The 23,075-nt window shown below is 45.5% G+C and overlaps 1 protein-coding gene across 8 annotated transcripts; it reads right to left on the bottom strand.

The window, feature by feature from the left end:
• Positions 1–5,294: 5,294 nt before the first annotated feature.
• On the bottom strand, positions 5,295–22,970 carry LOC136108066 (uncharacterized). Of its 8 annotated transcripts, none has more exons than XR_011741588.1 (10): positions 22,582–22,938; positions 20,808–21,001; positions 20,648–20,707; positions 20,109–20,453; positions 19,328–19,460; positions 18,785–18,871; positions 17,327–18,125; positions 13,655–14,731; positions 10,976–11,280; positions 5,296–10,715 (listed from the first exon to the last, which is right to left on the bottom strand). XR_011741588.1 is itself a non-coding variant. In XM_071815608.1 (8 exons), the coding sequence occupies exons 3-8, from the start codon at positions 20,980–20,982 to the stop codon at positions 17,678–17,680; spliced, it is 1,248 nt and encodes a 415-aa protein (XP_071671709.1). In that variant the 5' UTR covers positions 20,983–21,001; positions 22,582–22,761; positions 22,896–22,970; the 3' UTR covers positions 17,075–17,677. The 8 variants fall into 8 exon arrangements, 4 of the variants coding, with proteins under 4 accessions (XP_071671709.1, XP_071671708.1, XP_065705628.1 ...); XR_011741586.1 differs by having other exon boundaries at positions 5,296–11,280; positions 13,655–13,961; positions 14,554–14,731; XR_011741585.1 differs by having other exon boundaries at positions 5,295–11,280.
• Positions 22,971–23,075: the final 105 nt, after the last annotated feature.

Below are 23,075 nucleotides of genomic sequence, written 5' to 3'. Positions count from 1 at the left end.
CACAGCCCCCGTTTGACAGACTTTGAAATATTTCATAACATTTGCAATATTCTCAGCTTCAGCTTTGAAGCTCTCCCCTAAGACTGGATTTTCCCATCTCTGCATGGATTTATGATCACCTGCCAACACCTGCGCGGAGCCCAAACTATTCACGGAGCTTTGTGCTTTGAAGTGACAACACATCAAAGTCGCGGCACAATCGATGCCGCCCCCACATCACCTCCAGCCAAATATTGACACATGAGGAGGTACCACTTCCAGTGTGCTGTGATAACATCTGTACACTGAGTACAGAGAAAGTTTTATCTTATATTACTTCCTAGGACTTGTCAGGATTAAGAATAAAAGAAGAGGAGGAAAAAAATGCCATCAGCCCCTGCCCAAGATGCTGGGTGTGATGCCTCCAAGGGCTCTCCTGCTTGAATTTGTCTGATACAGCCAATAAATGCTCCTTCACAGAAGACAAAGGTGTTGTCACCAACAAATACAGTTCCTAAGCCAGGATGGCGAGACTAACATATCTCACCCCATATTTCATGTAAACTAACTTTTTAGGAGCACTTTTTCTCCCAAAAGGGAAACTGAGGCAGGCAGCCATCACACAACCCACCCAACTGTGGCTTGAAAAGAGACCTGGCCCTCCAAACTCCATTTCAGCTGTCTCCCATCCCAAATCCTCATTTTAAAAAAGTACCCAGTGGTGGTTTTGGTAGCTCCTAAGCAAGAGTATTTATTTCCATGTCAGGCCCCACCACTACCCAGACAGATCTTAGGACATATGTGTCCTCATTGTTTTAGGGACAGGGCTTTGGAGGAAAAGAGGGGACATAGTCTGAGTTCTAGTATCAGCAGCTTTTTTTAGATTTCCATCTAGACAGAAGTAATAGATTAATGATCAGTGCTGACTGAATGTGGTTAGAAAGTCCTCCAGCAGAAACTTTTCACATGCAGTCATTACCAGGTACTTATAGAAGCGGAGAGAAACAGAGAGAGATCTAGAAAAGCTCCTCTGGTTCTTGCCCAGAGAGATGAGGTCTTAAAAACAAACAAACAAACAAACAAAAATGACAACAACAAAACCGTAAAACCCAAAAGACACGCTCCAGTTCTCAAAACAAACATCTGTGCTTTCCTTTAGCTGAACAAAAGCTCAGTGTGTCAGATTAGAAGTGCTTTTACTTCCTGGTAATTATTGATCCTGTGGCAGCAGGACTTTAAACAGTGAAAATTACACCCCTAAAATATTGTTCTTCTCTTGGAGCAATCTATAACCCTCATGTTCTGTCCCAAAATTCAGGGAAGAAGTGGTGGTGAGAGGTGGGAGGAGAGGCAAAGGGAGAGACTGAAATGCTGTATCTGACCCTTGGGATCAGCATTGGGAGGATGAGGAACCATCCAGCCCTTCAGAGAAGGTGGTGATGGAGGCAGGAGCCCAGGACCAGTCCAGTTTTGGGAAGAACCCGACTTAGCCATGCCCAGGCAGGAGGAGGGAAGGATCCGAGTTTTCTTGGTTTCTCCTCATTGGCACAGATGCCCTGAGAACTTTGGGCCGTTTCTCTTTGGTCTGTGAATGTGGGATGAGGAGATACCAGTCTTGTCTGCACTGAAGTGGTTTGTGCCTGGGATCAAAAAGCCAGGACCTTGGCTCTGGCCTGGATTTGCAACTGTGATTAAAGCAAACCCCATCCGCTCCCTACAAAACTGAGGAAGCTACTGAAGTTACAGAGCACAGGCAAGTTCTTCCTGAGATACCAGCTCCCTTTGGACTCTCCATTTGTCTTATCTGCTCATCAGATCCCAGCAAGGTTTTGGATGGGGCTGCACTGCCAGATACTGGAAGAGAAAGTCTGATCTGTGGCTTGTTCACACTTTTCTCCCCATAGGAAAAGCCCAACCTGGGTTTTGCCTCTCTCAGCCCAAACAACCCCATCTCTCACCCCAGGGAACAGCTCAACTCACCCCACTGTGTCCACAGAGTCACTCAACCCAGCTTCCTCATCACAGCCCCAAGGACCCAACAGAGGCATCATCTCACACAGGAGGTGACCAAACACCCAAACCATCAGGATTAGGGAAGCAATAACTGAGAGGAAAACACTAGCCTTTTTGCAGCACAGGTTTCGCAGCTGTTTTCATCTGGCAGACAGATGTGTTGATGCACACGCAGCAGCCAAGCAGCTGGAGCAAAGCACATTGTGGCCAGGCTTGCACGTGGAAAACAGCTTTTATCCCAATTGAAGCAGCTCTGATTAACCAGCAAATAATCAACAGTAAAACTGGAGGCTGGATCTAATAAACCTGGCCTTCATTAGCAGTGATAGGAAGCAGATGGCTCTGAGCAGCAAGCAACAAGGCTTCCATTTGGTGCATTTCCAAAAAGATTTTGTTTCAAAAATGTAAGGCCCTTCACTTCTTCAGTCAATTCATGGTACCCTTGAGCTTCTCAACAGAACTTTGTGTCTGTGGGGAGAGCATTGTATTTTATAGGAGCTTAATATGATTTAGTGAGCATGCAGGTGGACTAGTGTTTGGTTTTGCAGCCATAATATACGATGACTTCCAAAGAAGCCTGAGAGAAGAATTATGTTTCTGTACTTCACGATGAAGGACTTACTGTTGTTTTCACTCTTATTTGTCAAAAAAAACCCAAACCCTGTTTAAAGTGGTGCTGGGTTTGAACAGCCAAAAATGAAGGCCATTGTGAAGATATAAGCACGGTCACACACTGACCCTTAGCTCTCCCTGGGCGAATAAATGAGCTCATATTAATTCTCAAACAAAGTGCCATCATTACACTATTTTTCTACCTAGTAAGTACCATCTGTACAAATGTACAAAACTTTTTCTGCTGGATTTTTATCTCCTAATCCTTGCATTAATTGAATTATCATGACCATTCTACTCCATCATGTTTTAACCAGACTTTTTGGCTTCACTTGTGCTGCAAGATGAGTTGTGGGCATGATGCTGAACATTTTCCAGCCCCAGCAGCTGAGCTGCAGGCACGAATCTGTTTGGCAGAGGTGGGAGAAATCAGGACTCTGGGATGGTTTTGCAGCCAGTTTGGGATGAGCTGAGTCCACACCACAGCCTGAAATAGTCCATTCCTGTTGCACATGTCCACGGTAAAAATATCTTGCAGCTTCTTGGCCTGGCAATGAGCTTGGAGTCAACTTTTCAGAAGATATTTGATGAGGCAGTGACGTCCCACTTCATTACTATGACCCGACATGTTTCACGCAAGAGAGATATTCAATAAAATTGATCCCAGTTATCATGACAGTAAATCAGCCACTGCTGCTAGCGCACCATCAGTGCCTGTTGCACGAGATGCCAGCTCATTTACTGTGCACTAATTAGCAATGCAAAGCCTGTGCCAGCGTTTATCTCATTTCCCAGAATACAGAAGGCTCAGTTAAGCAGAACTCAGCCTCTCAGTAACTCAGTCTATGACTATTGCAAAATTCACCAACGCGCTTAGAAAAATAGCGACCTGCAAATGGAGACCAGCAGCTGGAGAGAGGCAGGATGGCTGAGGAGGGGGCTGAGCTCCTGCCGTGGGGACAGGGGGACACAGCTCACCTGTGATGGAGCAGGGCAGGGTTTTCACCTTGTACCCCTTGGAGATGAATTGAGGTAACATCTCCTATGCTGGACATCCTGGATGGAAATTACAGACCCTCAGCTGGAGGACAAAAACCCAGGGAAGTCGCCAGCATCGGAGACACTCAGATGTTCCTAATTCACTACCAGTTCAAGAGTCTTCTCCTCTAACAAAATGAGTCTGAAATGAAATCATGGCCTCCTCCAGACAGTGGTTTTACCACCTACTAGGAAAGTCCTACCCTTGTCTTGGCGGCTGGAGGGCTCGTTCCCCCGTGGGGACCATCCTGAATGGGGACGGCGATGGCAGATTTCATCTGTCACTGGCCACGGCTGCGATGGCACCGCTGGTCTGCAGAGAGGTCCATGCTGAGCACAGCCTGAGAGCAGCTGTTTGCCGTGGCAGAAGGAAGGGACGGAAAAAATTAATGAGCTCCTCTTCAATGCAGACAATTGTTCTGACATCTTTTTACAAATACGCCTATAAATAACCAATTTCTTTCTGAAAAGTTTGTTCAAAATGATGTTTTGCTCCCTACTATCACAATCAGATGTGATATTGGAGAAATGTTTTCTTTCCTCTCCCGCTGCCACAAAAAAGTATTTTGTTCAAAATAATCCTGCCTTGCAAAGTAGTTGAATGTGGAGAGAAAACCAATTTTCATTAGTAAGCCCAGCTGTTCCACCCCACAATGCTGACAAGCTCTAATCAAATGGCATTCACAAGCATTCCCTGGTAGGAATTATGTAGCACCTTTGGCCAGTGAATCCCCTCTCTGAACTTTGAAAATCCTTGCAACTGGATTTTAGTCTTGGTTTCCAAAGGAGATCACGTTTCTACAACTCTGCTGGTTGATTCGGTTGCTTCTTGTGTTCAGTTCACTGCTAATTTTTAAAAATCATTCAGTTCTGAGTGGAAGGATGGCTAGAAGAGAGGAAGTAGGGGTCTCAAATGTAAGTTTTGTGAAAAGCATGGCCCGAATAAAGCAAATGAAACAATCCAGAAAATTTCATCCCTTGCATGTTCTCCATCTCCTCCAGCCAGGATGGCTGAGGAGCAGGATACAGGATCAAGGTTACTGAAGAAAAAGGGGACAGATACAGGATAAAGGTTACAACCCCATGGGACATTGAAGCTCATTAGTGCCCTGGCTGTAGGAGATGCTGCAGAACAAAGCCCAGGAAAGCAGAGCTGCTGGTAATGGGAGCAGGATGCGATAAACCATGAATCACATACTCCAAATGAGAGAGTGGAAGGCAGGACCACACTCTTCTAATATTCTTTCCCGGCAGCAATAGGAACACTTAAGGGAAAGATGCAAGGAGCTCTTGTACGCGAAGCTCTGAAAAACACTACAGAGCTCTTCAGGGGTAACGTTAGACAAAATTGCAGTCATAAAAAAAAAAAAAAAACCAAAACTGCAATATAAGTACAGCAATCCCCATTGGAACTGGGTCTGAATATATGTTTGGGGACAAGGAGGAGGGGAGAGGGGGTCCAGAGATGTATTTCACAAGGTGCTTCCCCTGATCGGGGCTGTTTCCCCCATGGGAAGCTCTGTTTCAGCAATGCGGTGTCACAGGGGAAAACACATGTGTCACAGAGGCACCCCAGGCTAGTTTAAGGGACAACAGGGTCCAAAACAACCTTTATTAAACCAGTGAGAAACAGGGTTTTAGCACTCCAAAAGTGACTTAAATATAGGTTCGGGTATCAGTTGAGGAAAATTATGAAGGGGCAGCAACGAGTACAACAGGAGGTCCACAGTGTGCATGCACGTGGCTTCACCCAAAACAATGCCGGAATCGCCCGTGAGTCCCAGAGGAGTACACACTTGCCTGAACACGGTGCGGGATTATTCTGAAAGAGATATAGGTACTCGTAGTGAGCATGGAAAGTATACCCTCGCGATTGTGCGAGGGTAAATTTATAATACATTCGCAATCCTGCGAGGGTTAATTTACTTACACGTGCGAATGTGCACGGAATACTACATGTGCTTATATGGAAGCACGGGAGGAAAATACACTCGATGATACACTCGCAATCCTGCGAGGGTTAATTTACTTACACGTGCGAATGTGCACGGAATGCTACACGTGCTTATATGGAAGCACAGGAGGAAAATACACTCGCGATTGTGCGAGGAAATAAAGTTACACTCGTGATTGTGCGAGGAAATACTTTAAAGTACGTGTGCAAATGTGCATGGAATATAAATACACCCGCGATTGTACGAGGAAATAATTTTATACGTGCTTGTATTAAGCACGGGAAGTTACACGTGCATATGTGCACGGAAAGGATAAATATACTCGCAATCTTGCGAGAAGTTTTACTCACACCTGTGGCGGCAAGGCAAGCGGGGTCTCCATCCCGGGGAGGGGGGGCTCTCGGCGGCAGCATCTTCAGCTCGCGCTCCCAGAGACCGGCGACAATGGGCCCAGTCTCGACGAGAGAGTCCCGTTTTTATACTGGCTGGTCAGACTTGACTGTAGGCATTCCAGAAGCTTCTCTGCACCCCCACACCGTGTGTGGGGTGCCCCTGAAGCCTCCAAACATCCCCCACACTGGTCACAGGTGCCCAGCCTGGGCACTCCCTTCTCCTAATGACCCTGGCCAGGGTGCTCTGGGCCAAACAAAAGAAGCTGTCAGCCTCACACAGAGAGAGAGGGGGATGTGCCTACTCCTTCCATGATGAAGGGGGGAGGGGGAGAAAGGGGAGTTTGCATTCTACCACAACATGTATTTAAAAATTTGGGGCTGATGCATAGAAAACCATCTGGCAGCCCAAAGGTATGTCTTATAAAACACACGATATTCCACTCAACCACTTCTGAAATGACAGGTGAGGTTATTTGCACACTGAACTCACCTCTGGAGCGCCTGTAACCCATTCTAGGTAGGAGTTAGGAACTGGAGACAGCTCCCTCATAGTAAGGACACTGAAGTAATAGAGCCAGTTGCGTGAGGAACAGTGAAGTCTCCAAATCTATGAGATTTGTGAAAATGGGACAGGAAATGATGCATCATATATAGGTAGATGAAGAAGTAGACTTCTGTGGTGGCCTGATGCCTTTCCCAGCCCTGCTTTCTGTGACTCTGAGACTTTATTAATATATATCTAAGAGCAACAGGGAAATTTCAGGCTGAAATTCCAGCCCTGTTGAATTCGGGTCTCGCCAAGGAGTGCTGGGCTATGCTGGGTAGCAAAGAGCAGTTCTCTCTGATGCCGTGTATTGGTGTCTGTACCCAGGCGGTGCTCAGAGAGCCTGGAAACTGGGTATTCTTGCTTTTTTTTGTCTGCTTAGGTCTGCTATTGTAGTCCTGCACAGTCCCATTTGCCTCAAATTACCTGTACTGCATTAAATGAAGGGTAGAGTTGCTGCTGTTACTGTTTGGGGTCTTTCCTCCCCTGTGGTCTCAGTGTTAGGAACAGATAAAAGACAAAGGCAGAAAACATTATGAGAGCATTATCAGCTAGCTTTGAAAATAAATCAAAGGAACAGACTGTGGAAATGACGTTTGATAACACAGAATTTTGGGAAGAAGATTTTTTTCAAGGTAAGTTGTTTGAATCCTCCATGAAATCAAATAATGCACTGTCATGACTCAGAAATTGGTGGTAATTTAATTCTACTTACTCTTTCTCTCTCCTGAACTGCTATCTTCTCATGTCCTCTTCTTCCCTTTCAGTCCGCTGTTCTGTTTTCATAGTTCATTAAGGCTTAACTATGGCTCAAAGGCTGAATGAACAGAGCCAGAAATAGGACAGTGATTTTACATATATATATATCCAAAGGTTATAGCAAGGCCCTGCTGGCTTCCATGGATTGCAAAGAGTTGGCTCATGACAACAACAGGACCAAGAAGCCAACATTTTAAGTAGAAAGGCCCTGATTTTGTGATGATCTTGCTCAACTCTAGGTATTGCTGAGATCTTGTGGCAGTGAGTTCTCCAAGTTATTTTTGTCCAAGAATGGCACCTAGAGCTTCACCTTCAATAACCTCTTCTTGCCAAAGACATAACAGGGAAAGTGGGGTTCAAATAGAGAATGAACAGCTGAAGTTGGCAGATCTGTTAATGTGGACACATGGACTGATGTCCATAACACAGGCTTCCTTGGCTGCTAAACAAAAGGTCCTTACCCTAACTGCGAATTAACATCTTCACCAAGCCAGCACTGAGATTCAAGGTGATTTTTCCCATTTTCAGCTCTGAAGAATCCTTTGAGGCTCATACTTAAGCATCCCTGCACTGATAGCCAGCCGGAGTCCATTGGCTTTGAAGGATGTGAGATGTTGCTCCATCTGAGACATCAGCTTCTGGACCTGTCTCTTCAAATTCATCCCTCTTTCTTGGCAAGAGCAGATCTTTGAGCCACATTGTGGGTTGTATTATGAAAGGAACCCCTGCAAGAAGCTGGGAGGCCCAGCTGTGTTTCAGCGGTGTTTGTTTGGGGATGCTTTGGAGTGATGATGCTCTGGAGATGCTCCTCCAAGGAGCACGGCACCCGCTCCCCTTTTGTAGTTTCTTCAGCCAGTATGTACAACAACAATATTTACCCTTTGCTTGCTTACCCACCACAGAAAATTTCATTTCCTGAGTTCACCCTCCCCATATTGTTCATTAAATTGTCTTTTCTGATTTACAGTGATGAGGCTGTTAGGATGGCACTTATGGATGTGTGCAGATATTTGAAATGTACCCACTTCAACGACTGCTCATGTGAAAAGTGGGTAGTTATATTCAGACATGGTATGAAAAATAATATGCCAGGCCCAAATGTCAAATATAATCATGGGTGATATTAACTTCCCCAGTGAAAGTAATACATCCCTTTGTGAAATAACCTGGCTTTAATGTTCAAGATTGCTACAACAGATTAAACGGCAGCCCCTGATAAGTTGCCTACACTAAAAGCATAATGGAAAGTGAAAACATAATGTACCCCACTTAAGTGATTCACGCTATTAATATGTAGAGTTTTCTAAGCTATAGTTTTATCAAAGTTGAACAGTGGGAATAAGTGAGGGTTTGTTGCTTCATTTTTTTACTGAATAAGAAAAGAAAACAGATGCATTTATGTCCAGGGAAGAAAGAAGAAGTAAAATTGCTTCTGAGAAATAAAGATTGGCACCTTGAACAAAATCTATTCTATTCTAGATAGATGAAAAGGGAGAGCGCTCGCTGTTGCCCTGTCTTTTTCCTGAAGAAAGGGGATGTGGTGACATTTCCAATCATATTGGCACATGCAACACGTGTCTCCATTCTTTATAGAACCACCGTGATGTGTCTCGCCATTGATCTCCTGTCCAGCTAGCAGCCAGCAGCTCATTTAGCCACTGGGCTCTGGTTTCAGCTCTGTCTCTCCAGTTCACGGCTGTGCTTTTCATCTAGAAATCCACCCCCTCGACACAAGCCACTGCGGTGAGTGGGGCTGCATAGCATCCAAAACCACGATGGGCAAGAAGTGCTGTAATCTGCTTTGTTAAACACGATCTGCACAGCAGGACTGAGAATTCCCACAAAAACCCGCAAACCTCAGTGAGAGTATTTAAATATACAGAAGCTGACCTGAAACTTAGATGGTGCTGATCAAAGCCAGACTCCACATCTGGTAGACAATGATGGAGGAGAGATACTGCAGAGCATCATTTCTCCAAGTATGGGATGTAAGAGCTTGTCTTCTATATGATGTTAGAACTTGTTGCATGAGATAATAAAAAAATAGTTACCAAAAGCCCAAATCAGACACACACTCACACTTCTCCACATAGACAAATCGGCAAAGTGAAGTAGATATAATAAATAATTAATAAGCTTATTGTAGACTTTGATGCAAGCAGATGCTAATTATGATGGTAATATTGAACAAGATGATCCATGGATGCTTACAAGAAGCGTTAAATGGTTCATCAGAGGATGGACACGCACACAAATATATGTACACCATCACCCAATCTGCGTTCACCTGCAGCTTCCAAATTTTGTGAAATTTAGAAATATCAGATTTCCTTTCAATTACAGTCTCTCATAACCAATTTCAGCGGCGAGCCTCAGGCTGGATATTTCAGCTCTAAGAGCTAAACTGTACCATTTAATCTGCTTGTTGACTTTTCAGATTTAGTGCTGCCAGAGCTGCACCTTCAGTCTACAAAACATCTTGCAGCTGCTCCTGTTCCCTTAAAGGTTATTTAATACCCAGAGCTCAATCTCCTCACAAACAGTACACTGGGAGAATAGAAATCCCCAGTGCCACCCACCCCCTGCCTGCCAGCACAGCCAGAGCCTCTGCAAGCTTGGGATAAAACTGCCTTAAAGTCTCCTTCCAAATGGACATCAGCACCTCACCCACATTTCATACAGCTCTTGTTTTGTTTTCACAGTGCTGTGAAACACCTGTGTTCAGCCCCCACAGGAGATACTGGAGGACAGAAGAGGCCAAAAGCTTTATTTTCAATGCCAAAATGAGAAGGCAAAAAAACCAGTTCTCAGCGATGTCACCTCTGTTTCTCACTTCATCACCACTTATGGGACATTGGTTGCCTTGATGGGTTTGAATCTGGCTGCACAGCATCAGCTGTTCCTATTTCAGGTCACCCATGGGACTACAGCAACCAGGGACTTGAAGTAAAAGAAGCCAAAGGTTCCCAGAAGGAAATCCCAGAGTCTGTATGTATAACTGCATTGCCAGTGCTGTGGAGGCAGTGAGGGGTGTCTGAAGGACTTGCTAGTTTTGTATTGAAAGGCAAGAGTGTTGCAGAAGTTATTTCTAGAACTAAGCTCAGTTAATCATTAAAAGCAAAACCTTTGTCCAGTTCACAACAGCTCCTCAATTTGGATGGAAAATGTTGCTTTTTGGATGTGCGAGTTATGGGGCACTGGGCAAGAGACGGAGCTGTGCTGCTCATCCCTAACATGGCTGGTGAAGGGGAACAGGACTCACTCCTTAAAAGTTGATTCTCAGAGGACATAAAGGTCAGACCTTTGTAGAATTTATAGCCACAACACTTCCTTGGTCTTTTTTCCTCTGCTTTGCAGAAAGCTCATGATATAGCCAGTGAATAAGAGTCCCAGTGCACCAAAGCAATTTTCAGCAGCAATAGCCTGTGAAAAAAATCATGAAGCATTATCACTCATTAACATTATGAGAGAGAAAAGGCTGGGGTAGAGGAAGGAGCTGAAACCTCTTTGATTCTTTTTTTTCTGCGGTGAAGTGGATCGCTAAACAAGAAGTAGACAGGGTGAATCCACAGATGAACGGGGAAAAAAAAAACCACCTCACCCTTGTATTTAAGTGGATAAACAAGAAGGTCTTGGGGAGGCATTTCCACTCCGAGGAAGGTTTACTCGTTTCGTCTCCTCACCTGTAAATGCATCCAGCACATTTCAAGCAGAATTTCACCAATTCACTTTCGGCAGGCAGGGCTTTAAAGCGATCAAACACCACGAGAGCTCTCAGCACCCTCTTCATTTCTGTCTGCAGGAGAAAACATTTGCATTTTTTTTTCCTGTGGATTGTTGCTGTCAAATTGAAATCTGGGGACTGAAAATTGAATCCTGCTGAGTTCTGATAACTTGATTTTCTTGGATGTAAACTTCTGACAGGTGAAGGTATTGAGCATAACTCACACCAACTTCAGCGAAGAAAATCAGACCTTGCATTGGCATCCTGTGGAACAGAAGGGAGAGCTGACAGTTCAGCAGGCAACCAAAACCATCATCCCAGTTTGCTGCCTAGAAAATGAAAAAACAATTTCTGTGCTCAGGTATGTTTTAGTCTGTCATCTGGGGACACATCCACTTGCCTATATTTTTATTTATAAAGACAGAGCATGATGAAGCTTAACCTGTACCAGACAGGTATCACATGTGATTTTTTTTGTCTGTGTGATATTCTAAATAACCAGGCATTACAAATTCAAAATGAACCTGTATGAAGGCCTCAACTTCTGTGTTTTTATTCTCTTTGAAAGTTTCTGGCATGTGTGTCCTAGGAACCATAAAACACAATAAAGCATATTATGTAGCTAATCCATGGTAACTGTCATTATCAGGCATTTAACAGGCAATGTCAGTATCATACCCATGCAGCTGGAAATACCCCTATTTGCTGTCTTTCCTAATCAAGAATTAATTTATCTTTATTCTCACAAGAGAACATGAACTTCCTCCTCTCCCACCTTCCAGGCCACTTGTCAGAGAATACTCCAGATTTATGACACAGTTTTGCAGGGGCAGGCAGGGTTAGCGGGTGATTTTTCCTAGAGAACACTGTGCAGATATGACTTTGAGTCACCCACTCAGTCCGGGGATTAAATCCAGCTGAACTCTACAGGCAGAAGATATTTAATATCGCTTATTTTACTCAGCTTTGCACCAGAACTTGGGAAAGCTGGAACGTCCGGGAGCTGCAAAATACAGTTTGCTGTCTGCAAATGAGATTTTTCACAAGAGGGGGAGTCATGGCCTGCCAAAATTAGAGAAAAAATACAAGGTAGACAGTCTCAGCTCCTAAATAATTCACCAGAAAACAGGTCTGCCCCTGGGGCTGCTGTGTCTCTCAGGAATTGCTTTCCCTACTGAAAAGAAATGTTCCTAGCTCACTCCTCAGAGTATAAACTAGACCCACAATATATATTATATAAATAGGAGTTAGTTGAATTAACAACAAGACTACAATAAGCTGTAAAATTTATCTACCAAAACAATGCATTAAACTCTCCGATTTCATTTTTCACCCTAGTGGTCTCGTTGGACGGGTCCTGAATACGGTGATATTTGTTTTTTCCACTCTGAGCCAAGAAATACAGAAACATCTCCAAATTGAAAGGCAGTACTTCTGCAGAAAGCAAACTCAACTTCTTGTCTCAGCTCAAGAGAGAATTAGAAAATAAGGGGCATGTACACCCAAAAAACATAGACGAGTTTGCACCTTCCTTTTGGTCTGTGCAAACTACAGCATTTTTATCGGTGTTTTATAGCTATTTTTGCTTTTTATTTTCCAGGAGAGGAGCAAGTCCTCTTGTGCAGGGCATTTCCATAACATGGTGGGTTACAAAGGAACATGCTCAAGTAATTTGGGGACTGCGATGAAGAGCAGGGTTCCCACATCATGACAGTATTTTACTTTTAGTCCAAATCACTTTAAAGGAAAAACATTAAGTCTCTGACTGTGGGCCCACTCATGCTAAAGCTGAAGGGGGCTTTCTATAGCTTTCCTTCACTTTTGGTAATTGCTCTTGACTTCAGAGTGTGAAAAACCTCAGGAGGATAACAAATGGGATGGAGAAATGTCAGACAATCCTGCCCCCAAGTGAAGGTGTGAATGTTGGAAGGTGTCTACTGTTTCCCTCCTGCCTCCTGGGAACTGAGGGCAAACTAAGTCCTAAATTTGAGACATATAGAAGAGAGATTCAATCCTTCCCCAGCACCATTCCAGTGAGCCTGTTGAATATATAATAGCAACAACGCTGCTTCGCTAAAGTCAGTGTTTTTATCAGTCTTCTCACTTCAGAAATGATCGATTTTCCCATATTAGCAGGGTAAAATCTAGCCTGTAATACATAGGTCATGAACTCATCTATCCCAACCTTCCACATCTCCCAGCATGGTACATCTAGAATTAACAGTAATACTAATAAACTCCCTTGGAGTCTAATGATTATTCATTATCAGTAGTACATCAGCTCTACAGTCTCCTCTTCCCTTAAATGCCCAATGCTCTGGGCTACACCACTTATATTTAAGAGAAACAATCAACCAGCACCATGCAGTCCTCGGCTTGGCGGGGTGCCAATTTCTCCATTATTGGGTTGGGCACACAGTCCCCTTCACTCCAGCTAACCCCCCGTGCCAAATAAAAAACCCCCACCCAATAAAACATACCATTAAAATAAAACATATCTGCAAATGGTGTTTCATGAGGAGTGAGATGTTCTGGCACAGCAGGTACATGCTATTGACAAGGAAGGTGAATTGGGGCACATTCCTCACCAGCCCTCATCCTCCAGCACTGAGATGAAGCTGTGAAATCGTGTCCATACCTTGAATCCTTCCTGGGACCCTGAGGGGATTGGAGTGGGGCAAGCAGGGGGTTGAGAAGTCACCATTCCTCTGCAGGATCCTTCCTCCACCATCAAGAGACACAGACAAGAACCCAAGCGATGGTTGAGCCCTCAGGAGGCAGCGCAAAGAGCTCTGGCAACCTCAAAGGGATTAATATTTCATTGGGAGCGGCTTTAACCACCTGTGGATCTGTTACTCAAGTGTTTGATCAAGTCCTGAAGCTCACTTTCCAAGCAGAACATCACACCTGGTTCCGAAGCTTCATGATGTTTCGATGTTCTGCACCTGAAGGCAATGACAGCAGTCACCCTGCAGTCAGAGGGCTCCAAGTTCTCCCTTTTCTCCCTCTGAATATGATTAATTTCAGCTTTTATGAAGCAATCCATATCAAGATTTTATTAGAAGTGGAAGGCCCTTTTATTTGCTTGGTGTATTCTGCACACAGAAATCTGGTGCTGTGGTTAATTTTATTTCTGTGCTTGCTGTGTTCTAATAACAATCTCCCTAGTTCCATTTGACTCTGAATAGATGTGGGAGATAGACATGAGTCAGAATAATGTAATCATGTACTGCAGACAGAGAAATACTGGTAAAAACTATGTGTAATGAAGATGTGATTGAAGCAGAGACAAGAAAGATTGCTTAAAGTTATAAAATCTGATATATTTGCACATCTACCAGGTATGCGTATGCACTCTCAGAAAAATATGCAGGTATACTTTCAAGAAACATGTAAAATGATAAAAACCCCCTACTTTTGTCAGAAAATACTCCAGAAGTGCAAATACAATACACACATACAGCTCTGGAGCCGCATCTCTACGTGCATTTTCTCTCTTTCACTATTTTTTTGAAGCCAAATAAGATGAAGACTTACCAGAATAACAAAAAAAAAAAAAATCTTCTTATGGAACTGAGCAGTTGTGTGCTGGATGTCAGCAGGAGGTGGCACGCAGCTTCAAGTTCATGCAGACCAAGGCTTGTCCTTTTCATATTTCATTTTTTCCCCTCCAAGCTGAGCTGTGTGTGGGTCGCATCTCCGCTCCCCTGGCTGTCTGAAGGAGGATGTCAAACCAAACGGAGCCACAAATAAGAGACAGACACTTCCACCACCCACTGAGCCACTAATTCTGCATCAGAAGATGTTTCCAAGCACATCGAACAAGCTCAGATCATCGGACGGCAGTGACTGCCTGAGACTTGTGTAAAGGCAGCCAGGATTTGTAAGCCTTGATTAAAATCCAAGAAGAGATTTAGTTATGTTTTGACCTTATTCCTCTTACTGATACTCACAGCTCGCATAATTTCATTAAACTAACATGACGATTTCTAAGGGACGCACACAGTGCAGGTGTTGAGAGACTTAGCAGTACGTATTTCTTATGAGACAAGAAACAGGCAAATTAAAATCAACCTGTGCTGGATGCTAGAATTGCCCTGGCAGAATCAGGGAGCTAAAATTGAAATGAATGGGGTTAAACACCAATTTCCCTCTTGGTTTGACTTTTTTTTTCCCCCTACATGAAGTCAGCAATCCCGTCAGCAGCATCTCTGCAACTGGAAATTGCAGAAGCCTCAAGCTGTGACCCAGCTGCAGTGCAAGGGCTGACACCCAGCAGGCTGGGAACGTTCCCTTTTTTCCCCAAAAACCTGTGTATTGCTGGCAGCACTGATGCCAGTGACTAATGCACAGCTTTCAACTGGTTCCTAAGGAAACAAGAAGTGTAAGCACACAGCGAGGTGGGGCTGGCAATGTCCCATTGCAGGGTTTTGGGGTGCTGGGGAGTGAGGACCCTCAGAGCCCTGTGGGGTCCCTGCTCAGTTGCTGCAGACCCTGTTTGAATAATGCAAACCCCTGAGGTCACTGCTTCTGCTCCTGCCAGCAGGAGGGAGGACTGGACCTTTCAGTACCATTTGATATCTGCAAAGCAAATTTGAAGTCCCATTTCTGCTCACTTTTGTACAAAGTACAAAACCTCCCTCAAAACCGCCCTGAGTTTTGACCCCAGTTTTCACTGCCCATGTCCTCCTGTCCCCTGAGAGCCTAGAAGCTGAACAGCACCATCATTTTTAACAAGATGCTGCGGATTCAGCTGAGCAATTCATTTCAGCAGAAAGACCTGTCTGGCTTCTCACAGTAATTCTTTTAAAGAGGGAGCTTAATGCAATTTAATGGAGCTGCCCTTCGTCACTTAAAGAGAGACATGGGCTTTGAACATCCCCAAGCGAAGTGGTTCTGGCATAAACCCTCATCCTCCTCCTCTATCTTCCCTGACCCCTTGATCTCGAAGGGATGCCACATCTCAGCACCGTGTGATCTTCCTTCTCAAGGCCGATTAGCCAGAGGCGAGAGCATTGACATCCTCGTGGTGACTTTTGATTGCCCCTGGCTGTGAGTGATCCCAATTAGCCTGGAAACGCTGCCCCAAGTTCACAAATACCATAAAACTGAAATTTAACAAAAAGCCACCTGCATTGCTTTTCTTCAGTCCCCTCTGCCATATCAAAGCCTTTGAGAGGAGCTAAGGACAACTTTTTTTTGCCAAAAAGGGCCCATCTGAGTGTTGACTCGTGTGTGCTGTGGCTGTGCTGTACATGGATCCAAGGAGCACTCATCAGCCCCGCTTCTCAGAATCTCCGAATATCTGTGTGTTAGGCTGAAGTTTACCTCCACAGGAGTTGCCAAAGGGCCTTTCAAGCAGAAAGGTCACCCAGCTCATCTGAGGAGCTAATTAGAGATTACTTGTTTCAGGAGTCATCACTCCCTGCAACAAGTCCTTCCTCTCCGTGCATTGTCTCCCTCCTTTTGCAGTAAAGATCTGCAGCTCATCAGAGGGGGCTCAGCCGGGGAGGGCAGCAGCACACATTTTAATAAATAACATTGGTGGGCTGGCTTTCAAGGCTGCTGCTTGGCGAGGGATGTGATGAAGCACCAGGAGGGAAGATTAAAGTGAAAACGAGAGCCCAGGGAAATGGCTTTGGATGCAGCCTCAGCCACACAGGAGGTGATGGTGGTCCCATCCTCTCCATCCCTCTCAGGACAAGAAAGCCCTTGAGGTGCTGGAGCAAGTTCAGAGAAGGGAATGGAGCTGTGGAGGGGGCTGGAGCACAAGTGTGATGGGAGTGGCTGAGGGACCTGGGGGGTTCAGCCTGGAGAACAGGAGCTGAGGGGAGACCTTCTGATCTCTGAACTGCCTGAAAGGAGCTTGGAGTGAGCCATCTGTCCTTCACTCCTATGTCATAAAAATACACAAGATTTCTTCCTGGAAATAATCTGGTTTTGAACAGAAAATTAATGTAAAGTAATTTCCCTGGGTGACTACTTCTCTTGTTCAGCACCTTTTTGTTTAGTGAAGACACTTCTGTACAGCTACATTTAAACAGAGGAAAAAATTAAATTACTTTTCTCGGAATGCTTGATGGTGTTGTTTTAATGAGCCTGCCTTTCTGTTACTGCAGAAAATTGTAAAACACATTCAGGGGAAGCAAAGAGAACAAATATTGCCCCACAGGCAGAAGGAGGCAACCACAGACATGCAGAGAGAAGCCATGTTGGGTGACACAAAGTCCGTCTGCAGCTGGAGTCCCAACCACAGAGCTGCTCCTTCTCCCTAACACCCCACAAGCTGGAACAAAGCTGAGCTACTGACCCGTATCTGGACCCAAAGGGAACCCTCAGGCTTTTGAGCGTGTCCATCAAAAAGTCCCAGAGATCATTCCATGCACCCTGCAGTGAGGTTTGCACACAGAATGGGTGGAAAGGAACTTGCAAATTGCTCGCAGATGTGCAAAACCAGCCAGGCTGGGCAACCTTCCAACTCAGTTAATGCAGACAGAGGTTTGGCAGTGAAGGTTTGTGTTGTGTTTAGCGCATTGTTCAGTTGGGTTGGCTTCTTGGGAAGAATCAGCTGAGCAGCAGCAGATCAGACTTGTCTTTTCTGGAAGGGTTGCCTGGGTACACCGATAGGCATGGTAAGAAGAGACACCAAGTCTCCCACACATTAGAGACATTCTGTCTTAAACTTCTGCCGCAGGGCTTTCTGCACATTTTGTATCTTCTCCGTGATCACTGTGTCACTGAGATGATCCCCAAACTTCTGTTTCAACAGCACCCGAATTATTTTGATGCAACGTTCATCCATCATGGGCTTCGCCTCTCGGAAAGTATTGCCCCTCCGCCCCGTGATGGAGTGGCTCTGGATGTAGTCGGATGTGAAGAGCTTGTAGAGTAGCGTCTTGCAGGCAGTGCTGATTTTCTGGTCAAACCGGATGGTCTCTTTGAGCTGTTCCTTGGTGTAGCCATTGAAGAGCTCCACCACCTCACATGGCTGCCGGTTGGGCTCCTCCTGGAAGGACAAGGATTCCAGCCTCTGCACCTTCTTCTTCAGAGAAAGGACATCCTGTTGGAGGTCCACCACCATCCTCTCCAGCTGCTCCATCTTCTCCACCCTGAAAAATTAAACCCAGAGTACATGTGTAGAGGCAAGAAGACACCGTAGCCTCACCATGGATGTTGATAAAGGATATAGCACCTCCACCCAAGCCTCCTGCAAACAAGGACAGGACAACTTCTCTGCCAGGGTGCCAGCCCATCCAGCTATGCCATTCAAGGCATGGAGACTTTAATGCTTAGCTTTCTTTTCAGTTTTAAGGAAAGACAGAAGCCCTGTCCTGCTAGTCCCAAAATGCCCATATTTGTGATATGAAACAACAGACACGTGGGAAATGACAATGCGAGTGCTGTAACACGATTTTTTGGCACCCATTTCTTTGCAGTAAAACTGTCCCTAGGAGCTACTTCATCACTGGATACCAGCAAAGTAACCAACAATAAAGTAAGCAACATACAACCATTTTCAAACATGACAGATGTCATTGATTGTTATAGGCAAGAACTTTGTGGTCTCTGTGCTATTTTAGAGCTTTCTTGCATCTCTAACTGCAGGTCCTACAATCAGAATGAAATACCTGGGTCTGATTATAAAGAGATTCAGCAGCTCTTACTTCTAAAATTGCACCATTTTGTCACTCAGCTGTGGTCTCACCACTCTTTCTTGTAGTGACGAGTAAAACACAGTTAAGAACAGGTGCCTTCTTTTGCTAATTACCTTTCCATTTCACCGGGACCAAAATTTTTTTGAACCCTCTCAAAGTCATCCATCTCTTGCAAAGCATCAAGCTTTCGTTCTTCACAGCTGGAAGAAAAAAGGTAAAAAGCACTGTCATGAGAAGCTTCATGCTCTTATTCATTCCTGACGAGAATTATCTGGAATTCAAAGGTTGGAATTCAAAGCAAATTCAATTCTGCTTTCATTTAAAGAGCAAATATGACATATCAATGGTTCTTCATGTGGACAACCTCCTGTGCATTCTCTTTTCCATGCAGAGCAATCCCTAGTACGCAGATTTGGGGAATTCTCCTGTTTGACTCACCAAGCAATCAGGGTTCCAAAGCACAAGAGACCCCATTGCTCTGCAGTATCTACCAACACAAGCTCCCTTCAACTTTTGCCCTTTGGGTTTAAGTCTACACTAACCTCTGTTCAACGTGAGCCCCACCAGGGCATGAAAACCAAGTGGACAGACCCCATGCTGAGTTAATATATTTGGTGTGAAATATTCAGGGCCCTCGCTGCACTTTCAAGTGTTACCTGTTCAGACAGATGTGTTGCTGGCACGGGGACAAGATGCCATCTGACTTCCTCTTCATTGCCAGGGCAACGTAATCTACAGGCAGGCATGGGAGACAAGCTGAATGAACCAGCTGCTGAAGAAGTCCTGAATCTGCCTCCAGAACAGATTACCTAAGAACTCCTGCTAGATCGCATGGCAACACATTATTCTGTTTGCAGAAACAAAGTGATCCAGATGTGCTTTCGAGGGCTGAACAATAGGGATTTTGTTATTAGAAAAAGGTGGTATCTAAAGGGCTGCTTCTGTTCCCACCACAAAAGACATAGCAGACAAGGTAATCAGAGCCAATGTGTCCCTGGACACTGCTGTTAGTCAGCAGGTAGATAATGCTTTGGTGTATTTTTATAAAAGTGCATTTACCGTATGTAGTAGTGGATGGGCAAGCAGGGAAATAAACAAATCTGGAAAGGTCTGGCTAATTGAGATACAAGGATTTAGGTATTTCAGTTATTCAGGCAGGCTGCATTGTTTCTTGGCTTGTGAAGAAAGAACTGCTAGCCCAGGAGGAGGAGTTGATGCCTGGTAGAGCAGACATCATACATTATCACACAGGTATCTCTCTTTAGACAGCCCTCCCCCAGGTGGAAAGGACCAGAAAATGTAATCTATAACCTTTGTAGCCCTGGGAGAAAACACAGAGAGCCCTGGAGCAAAGCAGAGGTCCCCGGCAGTTCCACCCCAAACAGCTGTTCAGGATGAGACAGGAGAGACCTAAAAGCCCTAAAATACCCCGATTACCTCTGGTAGGTGGACCAGCCCTGTCCTCTTCACCCTGGGAAGTCCCCGGCATGGCCATGGTGACAAATGTGGGCGGGGGTGTGTAGGTGCTGGCTGGGTGGGGGGGCCCCACCAGCGCGCGAGGGCCTCCTGCCACATTGCCCAGGGCACATCTCTCCTTGGCTATGGAGGAGCTGCTGGCATCATGGGGCAGGTTGGCCTCGGCTGCCCGCAGCAGCGGCTTGGAAACATATGTCCTATCGCTGTGGTATTTTCTGGATGCATTCCCCGAGGTCCATTTTGGGAAGGTTTTCCTGGATTTTTTTGGCTGGGGTGGCATCATGCTGTGGACAGCTGGTTCTTCTTCTGAAAGCAAGGTAGACACCCAAGATATGCAATGGGGTATCAATGTTGTGTATCTCCCACCTCCCACTCAGCGCTTTTTACCCTGATTGCAGGGCTGTGATGTTTATGCCAGGACTACAATACTCTCAGCATCCTCCCACCCTAAAACCCCAATGGAGGTAAGAAAAGTGCAATCTTCAAAAGACCCTACTCACTCAACTTCTCCAGGAGCTGTCTGTCTTCCAGCAGCTTCTTCTCTAAAATATCTTTATGCTCTGCAGGAAGAGAGGATTTTTCAGCACTGGACTCATTCTCTAAAGGTTGCTCCTGAGCAGCCCCAAGCTGCAAAGCCCTGGACAGAGGGATGTTGCTCACCGCTTATGCCTTCCAGCATCCCCCAGTAGAGCCCACTGAAGCCGGGGCAGCGGGCCAGCACCTGCTCGCCCACCGTGTAAAGGTGGAACGGCTTGCGGGGCTCCTTGATGTTCTCAATGTTGATCACCCGGCTGCCGTCGGGCCAGCTGATGAGCACGTAGAGCTTGGCCGACATCGGGGCTGCCCACCTGGTCCTGGGGAGAAGGGAAGCATCACTGCACGGCTTTGTGCTCTCCTGTGGTTGGGGAGATTAGCAAATGATGCTCTACCCAAGGCACTGTAGCCTGCAGATAGAAAATACTTGTCTCTGCACCTTTTCTGCCAGTTCTAGCCCTTCTGTGCTTACCTTATCCTAAATCCCTTCTCTGGGACTGACCTAGGCACAGCCCCATGTGCCTTGAGCATACCCCAGTTTAATTTGGAGAGAAACTGCAGCTCCATCCATTGGCATGTGTCACCTGGGGACATGCAGGATGCCTTGAGCAGACACTGAGCAGAGACAGGCTGGTTCCTCTGCCCCTGTGAACCAGCACAGCTCAATTAACTTCAATAGGTCTACAGCAATTTGTGACAGCACAGGACCGTATCCGTGTGATATCAAGGCAGTACAGAGAATATGCTTGAAAAGACCCAGGTGTATTCCAGGAAATGATCATTCCTTTGCCTGTACAGTTATTTTCCACAGTAAATGTCAAAGTGTTTTGATAAGTAAGGTAGCAAATTACCTCAATTTCACACATGAGGAAACTGAGGCACAGACCAGCAAAAGGTGCATCCAAGACAGCCAAGTAGCAAAGCTACAAAGAGCTGGTCTCCTGGGTCTTGACCCACTGACATACCCTGTTTTACCCCTTAGAGCTTCAGGCTTAAATCCCAGGAGAAACTGGAGTGATGGGGAAAAACACAGGCAGACATGGGGACAACCAGATGGGGACAGCCCAGCCCCTCTGCTCTGCAGCACGATTTGGCAGAAGGGTTTGGGGACTGAGACCTTGTCCTGGGCACCACGTGGAGAACGGCCACGGTGTCCAAAGGTGATGGGAGGGAGCCAGGACAGGGAGAGGAAAGATGGAGCAGGGACAAGCTGTCAGGAAATGCAGCTACGACCCAATTTATTGCAATCTCTTGTTTTGCCTCCACACCCTCATGTAAGTCAAGCTTGGTTTTGATTCCTCCCGCTTGGGAGGTTCAGTTCACCCTGGAGAACTTTCTCCCTTTCCTTCCCCTCCTCCACCATCATCAGCTACAGTAAAGCTGCAGGAACCAAAACCTTCCCCAAATGTGCCAGCCTGCCCTGTTGCCACCGACTCACATCTGCCTCATACAATGCTTTTCTCTTGGCCGAGACACACTCTGCGGTTTATTTTTATAAGGCAGCACCACATACAAATTAAGTGTGCAGTACCCACCTGGCTCCCCACAGCCCTGTCCCTGCTGCTGGATGATCTGCAGCTGCGTCCGACCCTCGCCTGAGCCCAGGGAAGGGCACAGACCAAGAAACTGGGATAAATGCATAGGCTGAGACCTCCCAGAAACACAGCTCTGGTTTAAAAAGCTCCATATTCCAAACAGCAAACAAGCCCAGCCCCAAAAAGCTTTCTTTAACACAAAGTAAAAACATTGATTTCATAGATGCTACTGCTCCCTCCTGCCCCACTTACTAGTTGCTCATTTACCTTAACTAATGCAACAAAGCTGCACAAATACACACAGAGAGAGAGAAAGAGATAAAGAAGATATCGCAATTCTGATAGCAACAGAGCTCAGTCCTTGCCTGGTTTGCACTGCTCCAGGTGTTCAGTCTTGCAAAATGTCTCCAGTCTCTCCAGATCCCAGCTGCTGCTCCAGGAGAGGAGGTGACCGGACACTTCTTTGCCCTGGGCTTGTCCCTTCACCACAGTTGTTTGTCAGGTCTCCTTTGTCTGGCTTAGAAAGCTCCCACCTGCTGTCCCCACTGCAAAGAAAAAGAAAAAGACCCTTTTCTTTCTTTTTTCCTGGTTGTTTTGTTTCAGCATTATTATTCCTGTTATTTTTCCATATACATATCTATGTTTTTTTTCCTTGGCTCGTTTCAGGTCTGTTTCTTACAGGGAGAGAGAGCAGAAGAGAAGAGAAAAAGCCTTGGGTTTTTTGGAGCATGAATAAACCTTGCATTTCCATGAGTTATTCATGAATAATTCATGAAAATGCATGATTAATTCAGGTTCATGAATTATTCAGGAATAATTCTCGAACATTCCTGGTTAATTCATGCTCACACAGAGAGTG

The sequence above is a fragment of the Patagioenas fasciata genome, chromosome 16 (genome assembly GCF_037038585.1).
Source record: "Patagioenas fasciata isolate bPatFas1 chromosome 16, bPatFas1.hap1, whole genome shotgun sequence".
NCBI classification, from domain to species: domain Eukaryota; kingdom Metazoa; phylum Chordata; class Aves; order Columbiformes; family Columbidae; genus Patagioenas; species Patagioenas fasciata.
The sequence above is the reverse complement of the archived record's forward strand: the minus strand, read 5'-3'. Positions and strand labels throughout refer to the sequence as shown.